We start from the raw sequence: 25,676 nt of genomic DNA, 5'->3' as shown, positions 1-25,676 counted from the left end.
ACGCATTTTGCACCTTCAATACAAGAACTATCGCATATGGCTACACGTCTAGTTAGGAGGGGTACATCATTTCGAGAATGCCATAATAAATCGCATTCCTTTGTCGTATACCATGAAGTCGGTGCAACTCCCACGGTCTGACTCTCAGTTACAGTTCCCAGGGGATTATTTCTCCAAAAGAGCCTAGTACTGTTCGTGGTCTTTGCAGATGTGTGGCACGTGCATTCGGCTTCTGTGTACGACTCCGGCCTCAGTCTCTACCCGGGGGAGGGGGTGGGCTGGCCTGGTCAGCTCGGTTCTCCTGCCTGTGAGTGCAGCACGCACTATGCTTGTCGTAGCTCTACATATTTCACGCACCAGGCGCCACGTGTTTGTGTACATCTCACGCACCCTGAATTTCGCACAGGCATGGTACACAGACACACACTTTGTTTTTGAGAGTCACACACAACACGCTTATGTTTCAGAGTATCTCACATTAGGATTCTTGTCTGTGAGCATCTTCCACGTTCTACTTCTCGGGCGCATCACAGGCACACACCAGGCGTCTCGAGAGCGTAGACTTGCCCATACTCAGCGTCTATCTCACACCCGTTTGTGTGAGCCTCTCGCGCTCTTGGCTGCCTGCGAGCGGTTCACACGCACTGTACACGATCGTATTCTCACACCAGGGTTACCCTGTGTGGTAAAATCACACACAGGGCTCGTTTGTTGACCCCTCACACCAGTTTTCCATGTTAAACGATCTTTTCCCACCTCACGCTTTGTGTGTCTACTCCTTCTCCACACGAGGCTTCCCGTGTTTGTGTGAGGAGCACACACCGGACAATGCGTTACATACAAAATACTTTGTGTTTAAGTCTCCCACATACTTGATTTTGTTGTGCTTGTGTCGTGAGCACCGCACGCACTGCTCTTTTGTGACCTTGTGCGGTGTACTCGCTTGGAAATGTTTCTCTCGGTTTACAAGTATCTCCCTCGGGCTCTCGTGCTGTGTTCATCGCAAACACCACACTTCTCAGTACCACCCCCACACACATATCCACCTCGTTCTGTATATCTAACTATGCTCATCTTTGTGCATTTCGCGCTCCACTACGGGCTTCTCGCGCGTGTAACTGTCTCGCGCGTGTAACTGTATCGCGCGCATCCTAGCATCTGGCATCCTGCAAGCTCTTCACATTTGTAAGGTTCACGCACCGTGCGTCTCGTTTTGCACCTCACTACGAGATTTTTTTTTTTTTTACAGGCTTCTCATAACTGGGCTTTTCATGCTTGCATTTAATTTCAACATATTTTTATTGATTTTTGTGTGCATACCCACCTCTGCTCACCCTCACCCCCGCTCACCCTCACCCCGATCACCCTCACGCACCCTGACTTAACCTCGCACCCTAACCCTCACACCCCCTTTCACCACAACACACACCCTTACCCTCACACCCTCACCCCCCTCACACTCACACCCCCTCACCCGCACACACCCTCACCCTCACACCCCCTCACACCCACACCCCCTCACCCTCACACCCCCTCACCATCCCAAGCCTCTCACCCTCACACACCATCACACCCTCTCCCTCACACACCCTCACTCCCCCTCACTCACTCCCCCTCATACACCCTCATCAGCATAGCATAACAAAGCATAGCATGGCATAGCAAAAAAAGCATAGGATACACAACCTCACAACCCTCTCACCCCCTCGCCCTAACACACTCACACTCACTCACTCACCCACCCACCCACCCACCCACCCACCCTCACCCACCCACCCTCCCTCACTCACCCACCCTCCCTCACTCACCCACCCTCCCTCACTCACCCACCCACCCCCACTCACCCTCACCAGCATTGCATAACAAAACATAGCATAGCATAACAAAACAAAGCATAGGATAGGAAAACAAAGCATAGCATAACAAAGCATAGCATAACAAAACACAACAAAACATACCATAGCATAACAAAACAAAACATAGCATAGCAAAACAAAACATGGAATAGTATAACAAAGCATAGCAAAACAAAACATAGCAAAACACAACAAAGCATAGCATAACAAAGCATAGCATAACAAACCATAGCATAACAAAACAAAACATAGCAAAACATAACAAACCATAGCATACATAACAAAACATAGCATAACAAAACACAACAAAGCATAGCATAGCATAACAAAACAAAGGTTAGCATAGAATAACAAAACATAGCATAACAAAGCAAAGCATACCAGAACAAAGCATAGCAGAGCAAAACATAGCATAACATACCAAAACATAGCATAGCATAGCAAAGCATAGCCTAACACAACACAACAAAACATAGCATAGCATAACAAAACACAACAAAACATAGCATAGCGTAACAAAACAAAGCATAGGATAGCAAAACTAAACATAGCATAACAAAACTAAGCTTCAGATAGCAAAACAAAACATAGCATAACAAAACAAAACACAGCAAAACAGCATAGCGTAACAAAACAAAACATAGCATGGCTGAACAAAACTTAACAAAACATAATAGCATAGCAAAACACAGCATAGCATACCAACACAACAAAACACAGCATAGCATAACAAAACATAGCATAGCAAAACAAATCATAGCATAATAAAACACAACAAAGCATAGCATAACAAAGCATAGCAGAGCAAAACATAGCATAGCATAGCATAACAAAACAGCATAGCATAACAAAACAAAACATAGGATAGCAAAACAAAAAACATAGCATAGCATACAGCATCACTCAGCACCACCACATCATCACTCTGTGGCACCACAACATCACTGAGCTGCACCACAACATCACTGAGCTCCACGACAGCATCAATCTGTGCAACCATTCAACAACTGGTTCAAATATGTTATCTCAATGTTTCAAGCTTTATTACAAATGTAACAAAAAGATGTTAATATTTGACATATGTTCTTGGATTTTCGTCACAATAAAATACACTGAACATAATCTTCACAAATGTTATTTACAAAAGTTTAAGCTATTGTTATTATGAATTACAGTACTTTTATTTAAGTATTAATTATTTAAAAAAATTAAAAACCATTGTTATTTGTAATATCAATACATGTAAGTCACGTAAATAAAACACATATTGCATTACAAATGCTATAGGTGTCACATTTGCGAAAGTTATAACTATTGGCATGGTAAATGTCAAAGCTATTAATTTCGCTATTTTCAAAAACAAAACCTAAATAAAAAATGTGTCATTTACAATACCAATAGCTCAAACTTTCTTAATACGAGACCTATAGCATTGCAAATGCTTGTTTTTTTTTTTACTAGCACTAACACTTCAGCCAGGAAGGCAAAGGCACCTGATGCACACTACGACCGACTACAGCTCTATGCCACCTTACTTTTAGCAACAATGATCCTTCTACTTGAGGGTCCGCTTCAGATTACATATTTATTGCTGATTGATTAAAATCATCAGAAAAATGTAGAAAAGTTATGAAAACATAGGTTTTTTAAAACACAGATTTATCAGGAGTTATGAAAAATAAGTATCAGTAAAAATACAATGGATCGCGGCAAGCTAATAGAACTCATTCAATCTTACAGGCCACTTAGTATTAACTTTGGCGATTTAAGGACCTCTTATCCAGATCAATTTAAAAAATTTGTGACTCTTCGACCACAATTTGACCAAGAAAGCCAACAACTGTATGCAACCAAGGTTTAAGCATATATTAATTGCGCCACCACAAATCTGCACATCTTGTTCACGAAGAATGGGTGCAGTGAAATTTGTGTTGATCTACTAATCCTGGGTAGGTCCGGATTTAAACTGTTAGGTCTCTTTTGTACCATATGGATAACCAGCACCAAATCACTGTCACCATCAAGGGACTGCCATGCATTCCTGAATTAAAGGACGTAAATTAGCAGGAACTAAACGCAGATAATTTGTAGCCTGCATATTTTAGTTAGTGGACAGAGGAGGAATGATGGTGGTGCACCCATCAAATTATATAGGATTTATTTTGAAACTTTCTTCGGATTAAATTCTTTTTTATTTCTAAGATGCATCAGAGTCCTAAATTATGCTGCGCCAAAAGTTTTGAAGAGACTGTATATCTCCACAGTTTCCCATTTTGAGGCAGCTCTAAAACGGGCAATGAGTTTACTAAGTATTTATACCAAGGGAGGAGCTTCGCGGGCAACCAAGATGGCCGCGTGAGCTCGGAGCTCCGAAGACCCTCCGATCATCCGAATTAATCCTGCTATCTATCCTGTCCCACACGAAGATCCGAGCTTCCTACGTGGAGTTAAACCGTGTTGAAGATTGGGGATGACGACGCCATAATAGCCTGGCATTATGTGGGTGACGGCGTGCTGCTACGCAGTGGCAGTCTGGTGAGGTGGAGACTGCCCCGTTCTGCAACAGCGACCGGACCAGACCACTCAGCGGATTGAAGTGCTGAAGGAGTGGTGGAGGCGAGTACTGACTTCTACCGACTTGGGGTTACGGGGACGACCGGGCCTTTCTCCAGGCCGAGCGACCCCCTTCACCAAACATGGCGGGCAGGGGTGATCCGGACAAAGGGAAGCCTAGGGTCATCAGAAAACCCTCCCTTTCGCAGCCCACTATCTCATGAACGCTTTACCCTCCCGAAGGGCTCGCCTGGTGCCTCAGGCCGCACTAAAGACACGCAGCGAGATGTGTCACCGGATGACTCGGAACCCACCCTCCGGGATGTCATAGGAGCCATTGCGGGCATCAAGGCCGAAATGCATAAACAACATGAAGTGTTAACGCACAAGGTCGACACGTTGGCGATTGAAGTTAACCTCATCAGAGCCGATCTCGGCAAAACTAATGACAGGGTCAAGTCGCTCGACATAAAGGCGTTGAGTTTAACTTCTGACGTGACTGACCTGCAGTCAGAGATTTGGGACCTGAAAGCCACGAACATGTTTGCCCGCAGGCTCGATGATTTCGAAGGACGGGCCAGGCGCCAGAACGTCCGCATCATAGGAGTACCGGAGGGCGCCGAGGAGGATGCTACCGACCTTTTTGTCGAGAACCTTGTACTAAATCAATTAGCTCCCGGTGGACTGAGCAAGTTCTTTTCGGTGGAGCGGGCGCACAGACTACCTGGAGGCCAGCCGAAACTGGGAGCCTCTCCGCGCCCCATCATTGCCAGGGTCTTCAATTTTAGAGACCGGGACGCTATCCTGCAGGCTTCGAGGAGAGGTGGGCCATTGAAGTTTCAGAACGCCGATATCAACTTTTTCCCGGACTTCACTCAGGCGGTGCAGAAACGCCGGCAAAGTTTCATGGGAGTCAAGCGTAGGTTGAGAGAGTTGGGGATGAAGTACTCTATGTTATTTCCAGCGAAACTTCGGATTGAACATGACGGCCGGGCAGTGTTTTTCGACATGCCGGAAGCGGCTGGGGACTGGCTGGACACTTTGCCTCAACGACGGAGTACGCCCTAGGATCAGACGGAAGGGGCGTCGGGCGGACCTGATCTTCATGAGTGAGTGAACTTTCTCGGACTGCCTTCGGCGGATGGGCCTGCACATGCAATCAGTCGCAGACTATTGTTTTCTATTATTGTTCTTTTTCAGGATCGGGGGATACGGGGTGGGGGGGGGATAGGCAGTCTCCTTTCTCCTCTGGGGGCTTTTCGTAGAGTAGTTTTTTGGGGCGACAGGCACACTGCTAGTTGGGGGGGCTTTTTTAGTCTAATGCAGGGGTGCAGGGTGGGGGGTGGTTGGGTTGCTTGTTTCCTTTGTGTTTTTCTTTACTCTTCTTTTTCAAGGCAAGGTGATCACTCTTCTGAATGCTATGTAGCGGTGACTGCTCTCGGGGGGGGGGGGCCGTGCTTTGATGATGGGGGGTAAGACGTTAAATGTACTGAGTTGGAATGTGAATGGGCTGGGTGATCGCATAGAACGAGGGGTGGTGTTGCAAATGTTTAAAAGGTGTGTGCCCGATGTCATTTTGTTACAAGAAACTCATCTCATTGGCAATACGTGCCACGCACTCAACAGGAAAGGGTTTAAAATGGTGGCACACTCGGGGTTCTCTTCGGGGTCCCGAGGGGTGGGGATTATGGTGCGCATGTCTCTCCCGTTTGAGGTGGAGACTAGTGTAATTGACGATAGAGGACGTTACGTTGCCGTCACGGGTAGATGGGAGGGGCGTACCCTGGTTTTGGTTTCTGTTTATGTCCCCCCCTGGCTTACAATCGACGACTTTTCGAGATCTCGGGAGCGCCATTTTGGGCCTGCCGGAGGGATTGCTCATAGTTGGTGGAGATTTCAATGCGGTTGCATCGGGGACCCTTGACCGTTTTCCATCCAGAGATCTTCGCGGTGCACAATCTTGGCTCCCTGACTTCCTGAATACCGTGGGACTTATTGATTGTTGGACGCTTCTCCATCCCGCCCAGCGGCAATGGTCCTTTCATTCGGGTGCGCACGGTAGCCTCTCCAGGATTGACTACATTTTGGCTCCAGCTGCCCAGGCCTCGGCCATCTCCGGGGCCCGCTTGATGGCCAGAGGCATATCGGACCATTCCCCGGTCTGGGTGTCCATGGTACTTTTGTAACCCTAAAACTCGTGACCTCCTGGCTAAAGCCATTGACCTGTATTTTTCGAAGAATATGGGCACGATGATGTCGGCCCTGTCCTTATGGGAGGCCTTCAAAACTGTCCCGAGAGGAGAAGCTTTCTCCTTAATAGCCGAGGTGCGCAGACGCAGAGATGAGGATGTGGTGCGGTTGGAGTCAGAGATTGAGGATCTTGATTCTCAACTGGAAACTGATCCGGAGCCTGCCCTGTTACATGCTCTCTCTCTGAAGCAGTCGGAATACCGAGCCACTGCTACTGACGCAGCCAAGGTGATGGGCAGAGAACAGCAAGGGAGGATCTATGACGCAGGGGATAAGGCAGGCAAGCTTATCGCTTGGCTGGATAAGAAGGAGATGGCTTCTCGTGTGGTGCCCGAGGTGCTGGGTGACGACGGGGTGGTTGTTACTGACCCCAGCGCTATAGTCACGGCCTTTGCCGACTACTTTGAGTCTGTCTACACGTCGGTTTCTACCACGACTGAGTCTGATTCGGCTTCTCTCCTTGATGGGATTGAGCTTCCTTGCCTGTCGGATGCCGAGCGTGACGACATGGACAAACGCATTACGGAGGACGAAGTGCCGCTTGCGATACGCTCCTTACGATCTGGTAAGGCTCCCGGCCCCAACGGTCTTCCGGTAGAGCTTTATAAGATTAAGGCTGATACCATTGCTGTACCCCTGCGACATATGTTCCTGGAGGCGCGCGAGGCCGGTGAGCTCCCTCTGGATCAGCGACTGGCTACTATTGTGGTTATTCACAAGGAGGGGAAGCCCAGAGACCTTTGTAGGTCGTACCGCCCGATTTCCCTGCTGAACGCCGAACCTAAAGTTCTGGCTAAGTTATTGGCCAACCGGCTGGTGGGTGTGATCGCTGATCTGGTTCACCCTGACCAATCGGGATTTATACCCCATCGCAACACCGCCCTCAATCTTAGGAGGCTCCATGCGGTCATGGCACGAGTTGGCAAACTCTGTGAGCCGGACGTTTTGGCATCGCTGGACGCAACAATGGCGTTTGATTCCCTCGAATGGAACTACCTGTGGGCAGTACTGACTAAGTTTGGGTTTGGCCCCTAATTTCTCAGTTGGGTTAGACTTTTATATGCCTCCCCACTGGCCAATGTTACGGTCAACGGCCGTGTATCAGCTTCCTTTGCTTTGCGCAGGGGCACCAGACAGGGTTGTCCTCTGTCGCCGCTCCTTTTTGCTCTTGCGCTTGAGCCGCTTGCTGCTTGGATACGTACCCACCCAGACATCTGTGGGATTAAGTGGTCGCCTGGCTTTGAGGACCGCGTGTCGTTATACGCGGATGATATCCTGCTCTACCTCACCTCCCCTTGTAAGTCCTTGATTGTGGCCTTTGACGTGTTGGGTACTTTTGGAAGATATTCGGGCCTAGTCATTAACTGGTCGAAATCTTACCTTTACGTACTTAGTGGAGAGACCCCACGTCTTCCCAGGGGCTGTGCTATACAGATCGCGATGCAGGGATTCCAGTACCTGGGTGTTTATTTATCAACTGATGCCCGGACACGATACTCCAATAATTTGCTTCCCCCTCTTGCGTGCCTTCGGCGCAACGTGGAGGGTTGGAGAAGGCTGCCGCTGTCCCTGCTTGGACGTGCAGCGTTGTTTAAGATGATGTCCCTGCCCAGATTCTTGTATGCGCTCCAGAACACACAGGACCCCGTCCCTTCCAAATATTTTAAGGAGGTTGAAGGTTTGCAGCGGGCCCTCCTGTGGGAGGGTAGGCCGCGTATTGCTGTTGCCAAGTTGATGATCCCTTGGTACGACGGCGGTATCGCTTTGCCTGATATCCGGAGGTACTACTGGGCCTCTCAACTTGCCGCTCTTAACCATGGCTTTTATGGACCGGCTGACAGCCCGGGGTATGCCATGGATCAGTGGCTCCTGGACGATGGGAAGTACTACAGAGCACTATACTCAAGATCTCTGGATGGAAGAATGACTGGTCCCACCAGGACCGCTGTGCACATTTGGAGGGCCATTACGAAAGCACAGGGGTGGCAGGGTAGGCTTACTATGGCTACTCCACTCTATGACTCGGACTTGTTGGGCAGGATGTGGCATACGAAGGGGTTTGACCGGTGGGACCTAATTGGAATCTCCATAGTCGACGATATGAGGGCCAGGGGCGAGATAAAGTCTTTTGACGCTCTGCAAACAGAATTTCAATTGGGAGCCACAGAATACTTTAGATATGCTCAATTGCGACATGCCCTTGCGGCATGAAATGTATGAATGGACCTCGCTGAATCAGTGAAATTTTGGAACAATTTGCTTTTGCCCACTTGGGCGTAATCACAGTATTTATAAAGGGCTTTGCATGCTTGAAGAAGTCCGACAGTATGAATGACCTTATTCAAGGCTGTCATGGTGCCCACCGGGGCATAACTACTCATCAACTCAATGATGATCACACTGCCTCCAGCCCTTGGCTGTATGTTAAACTGGAACCCATTCACGTAATTTTGTGCAATTGGGGTGCCCACTGGGGCTTCATGAGTAGTTCTCGATGCAAGCTAATACAATGTATTATTTCTTATGACTGCAAATCTGCTACCTTTGTTTTGTTTCGTATGCACTATAGCTTTAATGTGTCCATTCTGTTTGCACAATGAGCCTTTATTTACACCGGACTCAGCCCGTAAATTTGCCTGTAGTCTGTTTTCCATGAGTATGATTTTAATACCATGTGACTGTATTTATTCAGCACTTCCTGTTTGGTTTCGGTCTCGTGAAAAAGCAGAACTGACTGCGAAACGCGTCGAGAAAGCCATTGAATAAAAATCACGCTTTGCACTTCCAAGTGGCCCGGATCTCTTTTCTTTACTGGAGAAGGTTTTGGTTGGATACATTGGGACTCGCTATCCCATCCGAGGCCCACCTTTGACAAGCGGCAGGGGTCTACAGCGACTTGTTTGGTTGGATGTTTTGAAAAAGAACCCCGCCCGCCCCTCTGACCTGGATACAGCAACATTGTGCCAACGCTGGTTACAAACAACGGACAATCCCTTGGGAAAATATATCTTCAAATCAGTAACGGAGGACAACTTTAGTACGAGCAGAAACGCCTATCCAGTCTTCACCAGATGTATTGGTGAGTGCCTGTGTATTCTGTCGTATCCCGTTACTGACGGTATTTGTTTGTTTAAGATCGTTGATCACGAGCCACAACATCACAGCGTTTCAGAGAGGCTTAAGGCTTGATACACTTTGCGTATACCGTTACGTAAGTGTGTCACGAATGCAAAGCAGGCGGAAGCTCATATTTCCCGCAGACACTTGAGATAACTATAATAATGGCTTCTAGTAGGAACCAACGGCGGAACGAAGCAGCAAGCCGTATGTTTACCGATGTCGACTCACCTACCACCAGCAATACCTCTGAGAATGTGAATCAGAGGAACATTGGCCCTTATAAACAGAACCTTTGGAATGCCTTGTGGAAGCTGTTGGTGACGGAGCAAAGCAAATGGTGGGAAGCCACCACACTTCAAAAATATATTGAAGTGGACAGAGTACCAAGGGGGTTGCGGATCTACACCACGCCGACCCTCGCAGACCCGGACCCAGATATGGTGGAAGAATGGGCGGGGAACAGTCACGAATGTTCCATAAGAATGCTCAAAATTCTTGTGAAATATGCAAATAAACATTGTGAAAAATTGGCTTCAGAAATAGAGGCCATTACAAACCAGTTAAAAAGCCTTTACGAAAACGAAAAAGACTTTGACAGCGAAATGGCAAAGTATGAAATCAAGCTTGAGAAACTGGAGAAAGAAATACGTGACAAGAAAGAAAGTAAATTCATACGAGACCGCAATGACTATGAACGCGGCCAAGTGTTGACCTTTGCCAAGAGATACGACCATTTGCGATCAGTCACCGTACAGGGGTCCACTCTATCTCCTGCTTCCAATGGAACAAATGCCACAAAGACTACAGATCAGGCTGATTCGAGGGAACAAGCCGTAACCCCAGCTGGGCCAAGCACAATACCAGCACAGAATCCGGAGCTTATGAGCCCAAAAGAGAAGATTTTAATGGAGTTCGCTATGGTAGCCCAGGGAAGACTAACTGGGCAAAACAAACCATCCGGAGGAGGAAAAGGACGAGGTCAAGGCGCGAAAGGCGCCGGAAGAAACAACGTGAACATGAACACAAGCAACATTTCGAGCCCAGTGGGATCCAGGACAAGGGTCCAGAGGAGAGGAAAATAATGGAGTCCAACACAATCATCAACTTATCTACCAGGGAGCTGAACAAGGCTGAGAAAGAGGTACTTTCCTTAGGACTATCCTTCTGCCCCACCTCCTCTTTTGACTATACCCAAAGTCGTATTTATCTCTTTTATTTTACTCTTAAGTTGCGCCTAAAGAAGTGGCATGCCACAAAACTCTCCACTGAGACCCGCGAGTCTGCACAAGTGCCCACCAGTATCACAGGTGAAGATGTGGAAACGCTGCATCTACTCCATGAACTGGAAGGAGACTTGGACACGCTCGATAATCCTATGCTCAACGTGATACCCGATGATATGGATATTGGTTTGAATTTCAAAAGCGGTTTTAGACCGAAATCTGTGTTTTTACCGCAAATTACCAACAAATCAATTGACATCTTTGAAAAAGCGATGGTCAAAGAATTTGAAAGATTGTCTAAGTCTAATAACCAGGTGAAGCATAATTTAACTAAAGCACAATCTGAGGCTATCAAATCCCTGTGCGATGACAAACAAATCATTATCAAAAAATCTGATAAAGGGGGAAATATGGTGGTGTTACCCCGTGACGTGTATATTAATGAAGGCCTATCCCAGTTAAGTGATGATACTAAGTATGAGAGAAGCAATAGGGCAACTTATCTTGCCTGCGTTTCGAAATACACGGAACAGCTTAATGAATGGAGGGAAAGGAAGCTCATTAGCAAAGAGGAATTTAATTTCATCCTCAATAGACACCCAAAAATGCCCGCCCTCTACCTCTTACCTAAAGTTCACAAAAATATAACTAATCCCCCAGGTCGACCGATTGTGTCATCGAGGGGTAGTTGTTGGGAAAACACCTCAAGATATGTGGACTTCTTTTTACAACCTTTGGTGATGAACCTACCCTCATATCTGAGAGACTCCGGCCATTTCCTACAGAAAATTAATAACATGCCCTGGGACCCTAAGTGGCTATTCATGACCCTAGATGTAAATAGCCTTTACACCTGTATTCCCCATCAGCAAGGCATTGAGGTGTGTAGACATTTCCTCAAAACTCGGTCTATCTCCTACCTTCTCCATACTGAGATGATTCTTGAGATGGCACACATATGCCTTACTAAGAATTTTTTCTTATTTAATGAGACGGTCTACCATCAGCTACTGGGCACAGCGATGGGGACTTGTTTTGCGCCCAGTTTTGCCTGTCTTTACCTGGGACTGTGGGAAGAGAAGGTGGTTTACCAGTCCCCGGCGTTTTCGACCAAAGTGGCTTGTTGGCTACGCTACATAGACGATATTTTTATTGTCTGGAGTGGAAGCCAACAAGAGGCGTTGGATTTTGTGAATGAACTGAATTCCAATGACTTTAATCTAAGCTTCACCTGTCATACGGATCCCACAGTCATTGAATTCTTGGATGTCAGGGTTGAGAACAAGAACAACACTCTTACCACGACCCTATTCTGCAAAAGTACAGCCGGGAACAGCCTACTGCACGCCTCGAGCTGTCACCCGACCAACCTCATCAATTCTATCCCTGTAGGGGAATTCCTTAGAGCCAAACGAAATTGCTCTAATGAATTAGACTACAACATAGAAGTTACCCTCATGAGTAAAAGGTTCAAAGAACGAGGGTATGGTCGAAAATGCATAGCCAGGGCCCTGGCCAAGCTAAAAGAAAAAGACAGGACAAGCCTCCTCAGCCCCACTGTACCACAAAGTCAGCCCAACGAAGGGGGGATCAGTAGATTTATCACTGATTACAACTGTGACTCTAGGGGAGTGAGGAATGCTTTGAGCAAATACTGGAATATTCTAAAACTAGACAAGGACCTATCCCCAGTAATCTCTGAGCATCCCCAACTCACGTTCAGGAGACCCAAATCCCTTAAAGATCTTCTCTGTTCAACTCTTTTACCCAAAACGATTAAACAGAGAAACCCAATACAAGGTTTTTACATTTGTGGCAGGTGCAAAGCCTGTCGCAATAGCAAAAACATTAAGGAAGTACAGCTGTCTAAAGAAACCAGCAAATTCAAAATCACCAAGCATGTGACATGTCTCACCGACCATGTTGTCTTCGCATTAAAATGCCCCTGCCAGTTGTACTACATCGGCAGCTCTAAACACCAGGCCAAGAAAAGAGTGCTCGAACACATGCGAGCCATAACCAATGGAGATAAGCAATACCCTATTGCCAGGCATTTCGCTACGCACCATAAGAGCAATGCGAATTTGCTATCATTCTGTGTACTGGAGACAGTTCCTTTAAGGGAAAGAGGAGGAGACCGTATCAGGGAGATGAGGAGACTTGATTCTAGACTTATCATCAGATATAGGACGACCCAACCTAACGGCCACAATTTGCATGAGGAACTGAGTGTGCATTTAGGTTAACTGGTCGGTTTGTCTGTGTATAATTCTGCCGTTTTTTAACCAATACTGTTTTCTTTATCACTTAATCACTTATATTACAGTCACTGATTGCATATTTCTCACTTTTGGTTTACAGAGTTACCTGATGAACGAATTTTGGGAGTCTGTCCGATTATTAAGATCCTCTGAAGAGCATGAAATGTATGAATGGACCTCGCTGAATCAGTGAAATTTTGGAACAATTTGCTTTTGCCCACTTGGGCGTAATCACAGTATTTATAAAGGGCTTTGCATGCTTGAAGAAGTCCGACAGTATGAATGACCTTATTCAAGGCTGTCATGGTGCCCACCGGGGCATAACTACTCATCAACTCAATGATGATCACACTGCCTCCAGCCCTTAGCTGTATGTTAAACTGGAACCCATTCACGTAATTTTGTGCAATTGGGGTGCCCACTGGGGATTCATGAGTAGTTCTCGATGCAAGCTAATACAATGTATTATTTCTTATGACTGCAAATCTGCTACCTTTGTTTTTTTTCGTATGCACTATAGCTTTAATGTGTCCATTCTGTTTGCACAATGAGCCTTTACACCGGACTCAGCCCGTAAATTTGCCTGTAGTCTGTTTTCCATGAGTATGATTTTAATACCATGTGACTGCATTTATTCAGCACTTCCGGTTTGGTTTCGGTCTCGTGAAAAAGCAGAACTGACTGCGAAACGCGTCGAGAAAGCCATTGAATAAAAATCACGCTTTGCACTTCCAAGTGGCCCGGATCTCTTTTCTTTACTGGAGAAGGTTTTGGTTGGATACATTGGGACTCGCTATCCCATCCGAGGCCCGCCTTTGACAAGCGGCAGGGGTCTACAGCGACTTGTTTGGTTGGAGATATATATATATATATATATATATATATATATATATATATATATATATATATATATATATTCACAGAAAAAACCATAGGTTATAGTCCATATATAGTTAGGAATTTGCATTTACAAAACCTTGAAAATTCAATGAAAAAACCATTGGTTTTAGGCCATATATAGTTAGGGATTTGCATTTAGAAAACCTTATTTTACTCGCATAAAACCATTGAAATTCCATATATAGTTATAAGCGCTAACTATATATCGCGCACCCGCAATCCACTGCTGATGATGTCACATATTACATCATTCATGACATGGTTAGTGACATTACTGATGACATCACTGATGACATCTCAAATGACATCACTGATGACATCACTGATTACAACATCCAGTGACTGTATGTTTCTGTAAAGTTAAAATATGTTTTACATATTGAAGAATGAGTGGATATATAAGTGTCTGGATGAAGGATTTACTAGGTGCATGACTGACTGATTGAGTGAGTGATTAAATGTGTCTCACTGAGTGCATGGGTTAGTGACTAAACTGTTTTAATTTGTGCATCATTATATCTGTTGTTCTACAAACTGCTGCATATGTTGATCAGTAGCTATATGAGTAACTGTATAGGTTATTGATTGGTTGTCCAAGTATTTGTATGGGAAACTGAGTGTGTGTGTATGGGTGGCTGGGAGGTGTGTGACTCTGTACATAGATGTGTGAGTAGTTGATTCACTATATGTATAGATTCAAAAGTGCATGTGGAAACAGCTGTATGGGCGGTTGACTGTGCATGAGTGTATTAGTGAGTGAATGGATATCTCAGTGCTACATGTCAAATTAAGTACATATGTAAAACACAGTACATGTGAGAGTTGACATCTATAAATAACTGTGCATAAGAGCCAGTGAATGTGTGGGTGGCTGTATGGATCATTGTGAACATGTATCAGAGATTGTATAAGAGAGTAAAGTAAATATGTGTTAGTATATGTTTGAATAAGTAAGGTGTGTATAACTGTATAGTTGAGAAAATGGAGGTGTGATTGATTTTTGGCATAACTGACTAGGTGTGTCAGTAACTCCATGGATGAGTGACAGTCTGTGACTGTCTGTTTACACTGATTGTATCTAAGGTTATATTAGAGTCTGAAGAGGTTCATGGTATTATCACATGAATGATATCATCAGTGATGTCATCAGTGATGTCATTTGAGATGTCATCAGTGATGTCATCAGTGATGTCACTAACCATGTCATGAATGATGTAATATGTGACATCATCAGCAGTGGATTGCGGGTGCGCGATATATAGTTAGCGCTTATAACTATATATGGAATTTCAATGGTTTTATGCGAGTAAAATAAGGTTTTCTAAATGCAAATCCCTAACTATATATGGCCTAAAACCAATGGTTTTTTCATTGAATTTTCAAGGTTTTGTAAATGCAAATTCCTAACTATATATGGACTATAACCTATGGTTTTTTCTGTGAATTTCAATGGTTTTTTAATAGCAAATATCAAAAGCTGTCAAATGTCAAGTACGTGATAGGTAAAAACGTTTTCGTGTTTATGCACGCTGATGTGCTTTGAACGCTGCCCCCCCCACTCCCCTCTTTTCTCTTAGTAGTACTCTCTCTTTGCAGATAGTGAACGGTAGTTAACGCAGACCTTTACCCCTGTTGTAATCCGTCGTACCTGCTTGTCTCTCCATTTGATTGATTATTATCCAAGCATTTACTGTTTTACAATTGGTTCTCTTTGGATCATTCTCTATTTACAAACAAGCACAAAGTCACAATACTCTGTTTAGTCTTTGCAGATAGTGAAAAATCGTGTAAAAAAATAAAAGTAATCGAGCAAAATCAGTAGACCACTAATTCGATCTCTTTTTGACCTCGGTAAAATACAAACATCAGGAACAACACGAAAATAGTGAAATGAACTGAGCTCCACACCATGAGGGCTGCAAAACAGCTCGACTCCGCCACCCACACCGCCCAAAATAACGACAAACCCTATGCAAATATTATAAATATACACAACACACCAGCAAAGAAACAGAGTAAAACATTTTATTAAATAACTATTTACATAACTATTTTATACTTTTTATTGCCCGATCCGGCTAGCTCAATCGATCGAGCATGAAACTCATGCACTGATAACAAGCGTTGAGAGTTTGTAGAACGATGGCTTCAGATTTTCCACATACGGTGTAGTGGCGCGAACTGGCAGGGGGCGTTTGGATTCTACCCCTTCCCCAAATAAGATTTTCATACGTGAATGTTCGTTCATGCTTTTTGTCCCTGAGTTGCTTCCATGTCACTGCCTTACACAAATGGCATAAGTCCTGGTTGTTGAGTGCCATACTTCAGAGTTCTAAGCAGCTCTTGTAACACTGTTTAAACCTTATTTGCACCTGCTGCAGCTTCACTATTCAAAGTAAGTGGGGTCCATTTGTGGACCTGACTGCATTGGAAAACAATGTGATACGGTGCCTCCCTAAACCGCTTGACGGAGGCCCCCGAGGGGCGGTGAGATGGCGCGGACTGAGAGGGGGCGCTTGGCTCCTGCCCCCTCCCCAAGTCGTGTTGCCCTGGTGAGGCCTGAGATCGCCCCCGGCATAGGCGGCCGGCTCCCGGGGTCCGGCGGAATTTTTTCCCTTTTGAAGAATCTTCCATTCTGGACCTTGTCCCACAATCCGTTTGACCTGAAGACACGCTGTCGTGGGGCGCCCCTTTACCGTTTTAGTTGCCATTCCGCCCGCTTTTGGTACTCTGTGCCTCTTCCGCCATTCAGCTGTTTACCGCCCGCTCTTGCGACTACAACGTCTCGCTCACCATGTAGTCGAGTTGCTCCCGCTCTTAAGATTTAACCGAACTTTTTGGACTGCTGAAAGCGGTTGTATTCCGACCGCTGGTTGGTGGAGACATTTTGACTATATTCTGGACCTGCATTGTCGCGTAATGCGTCATATGACGCGACGCGTTAGCGCACCCGGAAGTGCTCCGGTGCGCAAGGCGCAGCTTCCCGGAAACGATCCAGAGCGCGCCGCGCAGCGCGTAACGTAAGCATAACAGGTCATGTGACTTGTTAATAAAACTTTTCATTGGTTCATTTTACTTTTCTTTTCCTAATTATGTAAGACTAGGTCATGTGACCTAAAAATAACACTTTTCATTGGATTAAAACATTTTTTTTCCCCAAACGATGAAAGCCCCACCTTGTTTCTGGATGTTTCAGACTGAAGCTGGCGTCACCATGAGAGCACCACCATCTCGTAGCTCCGTCGTGGCCATTCCGCAAGCAATCATGGCAGCCGCTCCCCACCGGAAGCCTGCGGGAGTCGACGGCCCCCAAGACTTTTGTACAATCTTCAAGGCTGAGGGGACGCTTTCGAGAATGGAACCCAAGCCCTGGCAGACAAGCGTCCGAGTTCCAAGGTGTCCCAGGGCCATTTTACTGGACCAGGCCCAAATCCGAAGAGCCGACCGCCATTTTAGGAGTCCTGTGGAAGCCGCCTATCGCTGCACCGCAAGAGTGGGAGCAACTCAACTACATGGTGAGCGAGACGCTGTAGCCGTAAGAGCGGGCGCTAAACAGCTGAATGGCGGAAAAGGCACAGTGTAGCAAAAGCGGGCGGAATGGCGACTGAAACGATAAAGGGGCGCCCCACTACAGCAGACAAGCCTCCGCCATGTGCTTCAAAACTGCATATGTATCTCGTGATATCAAGGTTGGGCAACCAGTACACAACAAGCAGTTACGAGTCCCATTTACACCGGCGCCATTTTGGGCGCGGCCGGGCAGGTCCAGGATCTACTGAAACATAACAAATGAGGCTGACGTCTCTGAAGCAGTTGACGAACAGCAGGACATAGCAAATAAACATGAACTCTCTAAAGCTGTTAACTCACTGCAGGACAAAACAAGTGAACCTGAAACCTCTGGAATAATTGTCGCTCAAAAGAACAACACACAAAACTCTGTAGAGCCTGAAGAAAAAAAAAACAGAAGGGCACTGTAGTTTCAGACACACTTAACACTAATGACTAAACAACGATATCGTCTGTTTATGAAGCAGTTATCATCTTGACAGAATTGACAAAGAAGTGTACAGACACCAATGCTATTAAGAAACACAAGGAAATCCTAACGCATCAGCATTCTCGGAAGAGGTTGACACAGATAACATCTTAAGGAACAAAGAAAGACCTGTTCACTCTTGACACCCCAGGTGCTGTGTATGTTGCACTATAGTGCTGCATCGAGAAAACGGACAACCCTATTGATGTGGATTTTTCATTATTGATTATTGTAAAGAAATGGCGACTCCCCCCTTTAGCAGATTAGCTAAATGTTTGCGTAATTTAGGCATAAAAGTTATATTATTGTTGTTGTTGTTGTTATCGTTATAGTTCTGGTTAATTTCAAAAAATGGTTAAATATATTTACAGTTTTTGTTGCGTTCGTTATATTTAAATGTTAATAAAGTTTTAAAATCTAACTTTGTTGGAGTGCTATATATGTTTAAAAAATCGGGTGAATGGGGCCTTGAATCGGGTTATTGTCATGTGTGGGCTTTGCAAGTGTACTGCTACAAGATCGGACATTTCAAACTCAAATGCACGTTCTTTTTCTTACCTTTCCGAAGCATGGAGCGCAATAGCAGGCAGAGAAAGGGTGATGCACGTGTTGAACACTGCCTGGCCTGGCAAGTTGCTGGCAGTGCCCCCCCGCCCGCTCCTGAAAGAGGGCACACACACACCGCCGCGAGTACTTCACAAATCTTTAAAAGACCATGCGCTTGTTCATGAGGCTTAAATGGTTTATCACCCCTTCTAGAACCCCTGCATCGACCCTCTGACGTTTCCTGGAAGAATTAGCACGTAACACAATACCAAGCCCTGTCAGCTGAAACCCCCGAGAAATCATGGGGCATATTATCAAGGGGGTTTATTTCCGCTTTTTTGGCTTTAAAAGCCAAAAAAAAAAAGAGATAAAATTATCTCCCTATTACCAAGCTGTCGCTAACACCAGTTAGTGACAGCTAAAAGGAGATAGCGACCATCTTGGGCCCCGCTTTGCATATCAGTGATATTTATCACTAATGACATGCAAAGTGGGCGTGCCAAGATTTTAGCGACTGGAAACAGTCCCTAACCATCGCTATCTCCTATTACCAACTTTTGGAGATATTCACGCTAAGCGCGAATATCTCCAAAACCTAACACCTGCCCTGAGCAGTTTTAGCCATGTTATCCAATGGGAAGTGGATAACATGGCTAAAAGCATTTGCTGGATAATGCATGAATATCGCTGACTTTTCAACGATATTCATGCATTGCGGCCGTTTATCGCATTTGCGACAAACCTTGCTAATAGCAAGGTTTATGTGCGATAAAATTCGCCGAAGTGCGGCGATAATTTTTGTCTCTAAACAAGTTAGAGACAAAAATTACCGCTAGTTGTTGGTAATATGCCCCCGGGTTTTTCCTTGCAGGAATCGGGAAGCGAAAGACTAGCACTGAAATCAGTAGTCTCACGCCTGAATCGGGAGGGTTGGCATGTCTGGATACTCTACAGCTGGGGCCATAAACTACATCCGCAGGGCTAGGTGATAGCCTAGGTCCGGCCTGGACAATCGGACACAGAGGAAGAGGAGTGTCAGAGGGTGCGGTAGTGAATAGGGTGAAAGGGAGGTGTCGGGCGGGCACAGGGTGTGATTCTCAGAGAAGAGCAGCGCAGATGGGGGGAAGTATATGTCCCATGCATGAGAGAGAGAGCGGGGGTGACCAGTGCGTGGGGGAGATGCTTGCGAGGGTGGGGAGCCATGCTGAGGATCGGCGGCGTGCAGAGAGCGGCCCTGGTCAAGGCATCTAAAATGGCTGCCGTGCACGACAAAATTGTGGCACTGGACAAAAACGCAAGATGGCGCAGACAATGTTTATCAATAAGGATTCATTTATAACAAAATATTTACTCGCGGTGACAAAATGGTGGTCAACACTTCCTGATTTCCATCGAATCGAACGTTAACAAACGTCACGCAGCAAAAAAAAAAAAAAAAGCTCACGCACAGAGCAGTTTTTAGCCATGTTATCCAATGGAAGGTGGATAACATGGCTAAGAGCATTTGCTGGATAATGCATGAATATCGCTGACTTTTCAGCGATATTCATGCATTGTGGCCGATGTGCGGCGATAATTTTTGTCTCTAAACAATTAAAACGAAGCACAAAATGGCGAATTCCCGTTTCGCTACCAGTTTGCGGCCCAGTTCGCGGCCCGTGAAGCGCTTCTACCGTGAAAATTCATTTTTTTTTTATTTTCCCCACGGGACCCTTTAATAACCCCAACAACATTCCTAGGGGGTCAAGAGGGGTATACCTTGCCCCCTTTCAATAAATTCCCCCTTCGTTTTTCACCTCTTCTTCTCTCTCGATCCTACCGAGAGATAAGATGGCGGCCGCTCCGGACTGTTTAGAATGTTGACAGACACCGGAGAGCCAATCAGCTTTCTGCGCGCAAAGTTCCGTTTCGCGAAAAGTAAGCGGACCGGATCGCTGCCCAGAGCGCTGTTACAGATATATATCTTGTTTTGAACGTTAATTTCTCAAAAACTACTGGAGCACATATATTGAGACCTAGCAAAGGCACATCGGGCTAACAGTCCCTACAATTTTGCCAAGTTTCGTGCAAATCCATTCAGCCGTTCGAGCTAAAAGTGAGTCCAACCGCCCTATGGAAAAATGAATGGGAAAAACGCGTTTTGGGACCCCCCTTTTTTCTCAGCCCCCCCCTTGACGAAACCCCCCCAAATTTTCAGGGGCTGCTCAGAAACAAAATGTGACATTTTCCTGAAAATTTCAGCCGATTCCGTCCTCAAACGCCAAAGTTATTAGACATAGGATTAATTCCCTATGGGATTTTTGAAAATTCTAACTATATATACCTACTGGCGATAGCCAGTAGGTAATATATATATATATATATATTCACTGAAAAAACCATAGGTTTGACACATGTTATAGTTAGCTGGAAATTTTACTGACATAAAACCAATGAAATTCCACGTTATAGTTAGTTGGACTCACTATAACTTGCTCGTGCAATGCACTGCTGATGACGTCACATATTACATCACTCATGACATGGTCAGTGACATCACTCATGACATCACTGATGACACCATCCAGTGAATATGTGTCTTTCTGAAAAATAAATATTAGTGAGTAATGTTTAAATATTTAAATATATATATTAGTGTTTCACTTTGTGTATAAGTGGCTACATGTGTTGGTAAGTAGCTACATGCGTATGGATATGGGTTATTAGATGTTTCTCTTAGTATCAGTATGAGTGTCTATATGGTTTGGTGGGGGTATTACTTAGCACATAGATGCATGAGTGACTGACTCTCTGTTTGTATGTGTTTTGAAGACAGCATATGTGCAGGACTGTATGGGTGGATGAGTGTGTATATGTGTTTGTTAGTGAGTGAATGACTGTCTCACTAGTGTCTTTATCAGTAACGACATATGTTTTAATCTAGTATATGTGAATATTGATGTATATAAGTGAGTATATGTGAGTAAGAGATTGAAAGAGTTCCTGTTTAAATAAGTATGTGTTTCTATAAGTGATTGTTTAAGAGAATAAATATGTGTAATTTTCAATAGAAGTAAGGTGGAAGTGTGTGTATAACTCTATATTCAAATAAATGGATGTTCAATAATTTATTTGCACGTGTGAGTATGTCTGTGAGTAACTTTTCGATGATTGTCGGTGTGTAACAGGATGTATAGGTGTATCATTTCATATGATGAGTGAGTATATGTATGAGTGGATGTGTATATAGATGGTGGAATTACTGAATTACTTGTTGTAACTGATATGGGTATCTGCATTTTTTTCAAATTTCAGTTTCTATTTTTGAATATGTGTTTCAAGGGTTACATTACAGTGAAAGGAGGTCTGTCACTATGTCACAAGGATGGTGTCATCAGTGATGTCACTGACCATGTCATGAGTGATGTAATATGTGACGTCATCAGCAGTGCATTGCACGCGCAAGTTATAGTGAGTCCAACTAACTAGAACGTGGAATTTCATTGGTTTTATGTCAGTAAAATTTCCAGCTAACTATAACATGTGTCAAACCTATGGTTTTTTCAGTGAATTTCATAGGTTTTTTAAATGCTACTTCCTAACTATAACGTGTGTAAAACCTATGGTTTTTTCTGTGAATTTCATTGGTTTTTAAAATGCTAATTCAGAAAAATGTCGTGTATGCAACCTATACTTTTGGCAATAAAGTTCTGGCAATATTTTTTTCGAAAACAAGCCGTTTTCTTCACTGTTCAAGTTGCATAGAGACTCCTTGTAAAGCAATACAGAATTCGAAAGTCTGTACCTTGCCTTTTTTTAAACACATTAAAATTTGTCTGTAAATAAAAATAGCCTTACTAAACTTTCGTGCGCGACCCGGTGTGCGCACTCTCGGCAACAGTTGTCAATAAAATGGATATCGCATTTCCAGGCTTTCGTGCGCGACCGAGTGCGCGCACAGGCCTATATATTTCGTAAAAACCTTGCGATTTGAACTTATTGAATTTCTTCATACACCCCCTCAAAGAACTTATAGTACGTCAAAGAGACTGTACCTAGACTTCTTTTTTATTCTTATGAAACTTTTCAGTAAATGGAGCCGAATGTCTTTTTAAACTTTCGTGCGTTACCGGATGTACACACCTTGGTATTTTTTTTAGAAATATAAAACGTTTCATACTTTAACAATTGTGCGCTTAAATCCAGCTCAGAAGATATACAAAATCATGATGGTAGTTGGTTCAACCCGGACCGTTTATTAGAGGTAGATCGTCCGACTCCACCGGAAGACACCCCTAATAAAAAGGACATATATATAAAATGCGGACTAGCCGCTGTATCGTGCTAGCAAACTATAACATAAATCGTTAGAAAAAACAAAAGGAATCGAGCAAAATCAGTAGGCCACTGATGAGATCTTTTTTTGACCTCGCTAAAATAGAAAAATTAGGAACAACCCCTCATGAGAAATATGAAACTAGTGAGAGAAACCGAGCTCGACGCCATGATGGCTGCAAGACAGCTCGGCTCCGCCGCCCACCCCACCCAAAATAACGACAAATATTATAAAGATACACAACACACCAGCAAAGTAACAGGGTAAAACGTTTTATTAAATAACTATTTACATGGCAGCCTACTGCAACATGAAAACAACACTTTCAATTGGTTCTTAATAGTTTCAATTCTGGAATTTACACGCAGCACTCCACCCACTTCCCTCACTATCTTTTCTACTCTCAAGAGACAACATCGTCCTACATCTTTCGGAAGACTTTGGTGAAATGGCTACCGTATCTCATTCATCTTCCGAATCTGACCAAAATGATCGACTACCTTTAATAAGAAAAAATAAATCTTGCATCTGGCAATTTTTCACTTATCCTGAAGATCAAAAGAAAGTGAATGCACCAAAAGTAACCTGCACGATATGTGACTTGGTTCTCTCAAGAAGAAATCCAGCAAAAAAATATTTCTTTTCCATACATACCATGGTGCGGCATGTCAAACAAGTGCACCCTCTGCAATTTGCAGAGGCAACGACAAGAGCCCTGGCCACGCTATTACCATTAGAGGTGGCCAGCACATCTTCTGATCGACGACCTGTATCTCCATGGAGTGCAGAGATGGACTTCAGATATTTAACTATATATGGTCTATAACCTATGGTTTTTTCAGTGTTTATCTTTGGTTTTTTAATAGCAAATATCAAAAGTTTTTTTGTGGAAAATGACTAAAATTAGGTATACATAAGCGGCGTTCATTTATGTTCACCACAGCCATTGTTAAAAGTAAAGTGAAAGTCGCGAAACAGTGGCCACGCCATCTAGTCCCTTTTAGGCCCCATCATGCACGTAAGTAACAGCCATTTTCTGTGTCATGGCCTCTCTGCCCACTGCCAATAGCCTATGATTGTTCGAAATTGGTTCTCTTTGGGTCATTCTCTGTTCACAAATAAGCATAAAGTCGCAATACTCTATTTAGTTTTTGCAGATAGTGAAGGATAGGTAGTGCACACTTTTGTCCCCTTTGTAACCCGTCATGCCTATCTCTGCCCCGTTTGTTGGTAGTTGGTTCAACCCGGACCGTTTATTAGAGGTAGATCGTCCGACTCCACCGGAGGACCCCCCTAATAAAAAGGACATATATATAAAATGCGGACTATCCGCTGTATCGTGCTAGCAAACTATAACATATAAATCGTTAGAAAAAACATGAAACTAGAGAGAGGAACCGAGCTCGACGCCATGATGGCTGCAAGACAGCTCGGCTCCGCCACCCACCCCGCCCAAAATAACGACAAACACTATGCAAATATTATAAATATATACAACACACCAGCAAAGTAACAGGATAAAACGTTTTATTAAATAACTATTTACATGGAACCTACTGCAACATGAAAACAACACTTCTAATTGCTTCTTAGTAGTTTCAATTCTGAAATTGAACATCCAGTACATCCAGAGGTCATGTCCAACAAGTTGTGTGGGGGGATGCCTTGCTAATGCCGCCACCCCCACCACCTTCTGTAGGAAGGACTCTGGATATCCCTGCCTTGCACAAATGTCATAAGTTCTGGATGTTGAGAGCCATACTTCAGGGTCCGACAAGTTGTGTGGGGGGATGCCTTGCTAATGCCGCCACCCCCACCACCTTCTGTAGGAAGGACTCTGGATATACTTGGTCCCTGAGAGGCTTCGATGTCCCTGCCTTGCACAAATGTCATAAGTTCTGAATGTTGAGTGCCATACTTCAGGGTCCAAGAAACGCGGACTCGGAGGGGGCGCTTGGCTCCTGCCCCCTCCCCAAGTCTTGTTCCCCTGGTATGGCCTAAGATCGCCCCCGACATAGGCGGCCGGCTCCCGGGGTCAGGCGGAACTTCTTGCCTTTTGATGCCTCTTCCATTCTGGACCTTGTCCCACAATCCGTTTGACCTGAAGACACGTCCTGCGGTGCCCTGGTCCAACCATCACATTTACACCGTCTCACCCGCCATCCGGCTGAATTGCACCCACTCTTCCGATACAGCGACAGGCGGCTGCCACGGAGCTCAGGAAATGGCGGTCGGCTCCACAGACTTGGGCCTGGCCTGCAAGGATGGCTCTGGGCAACCCTGGAACTCGGACGCTTGACTGCTAGGGCATGAGCCCCATTCCCAAAAGCGTCCCGTCAGCCTTGAAGATTCTACAAGAGTCACCGAGGCCCCCGACTCCTGCAGACTTCCGGTGGGGAGCGACTGCCATGATTGCTCGCGGAATGGCCACGACGTAGCCACGGGGTGCTCTCAAGCGGACGCCAGCTTCAGTCTGAAACATCCAGAAACACTGTAGACTACCAATTCGATCAGTTCCGGTGGAGCCCCAACGACGTATCGCGTTCTTGCGTAATCCGTCATATGACGCGCCGCGTTAGCACACCCGGAAGTGCTCCGGTGCGCGAGGCGCGA

The 25,676-nt window shown here is 45.0% G+C and overlaps 2 protein-coding genes across 2 annotated transcripts in view; one reads left to right on the top strand and one right to left on the bottom strand.

The window, feature by feature from the left end:
* The window catches only part of TBCB (tubulin folding cofactor B), a 234,590-nt gene that overhangs the window by 75,248 nt on the left and 133,666 nt on the right, over positions 1 to 25,676 (bottom strand). The window lies entirely within an intron of this gene.
* Positions 9,941 to 10,861, top strand: LOC147692144 (uncharacterized). The gene has a single exon (XM_086936745.1). The coding sequence runs from the start codon at positions 9,941 to 9,943 to the stop codon at positions 10,859 to 10,861; it is 921 nt and encodes a 306-aa protein (XP_086792871.1).

The sequence above is a fragment of the Lissotriton vulgaris genome, chromosome 9 (genome assembly GCF_964263255.1).
Source record: "Lissotriton vulgaris chromosome 9, aLisVul1.2, whole genome shotgun sequence".
NCBI classification, from domain to species: domain Eukaryota; kingdom Metazoa; phylum Chordata; class Amphibia; order Caudata; family Salamandridae; genus Lissotriton; species Lissotriton vulgaris.
The sequence above is the reverse complement of the archived record's forward strand: the minus strand, read 5'-3'. Positions and strand labels throughout refer to the sequence as shown.

Excerpts from the sequence above, each read along its gene's own strand:
- LOC147692144 (XM_086936745.1), top strand. The coding sequence starts at position 9,941 with ATGGCTTCTAGTAGGAACCAACGGCGGAACGAAGCAGCAAGCCGTATG.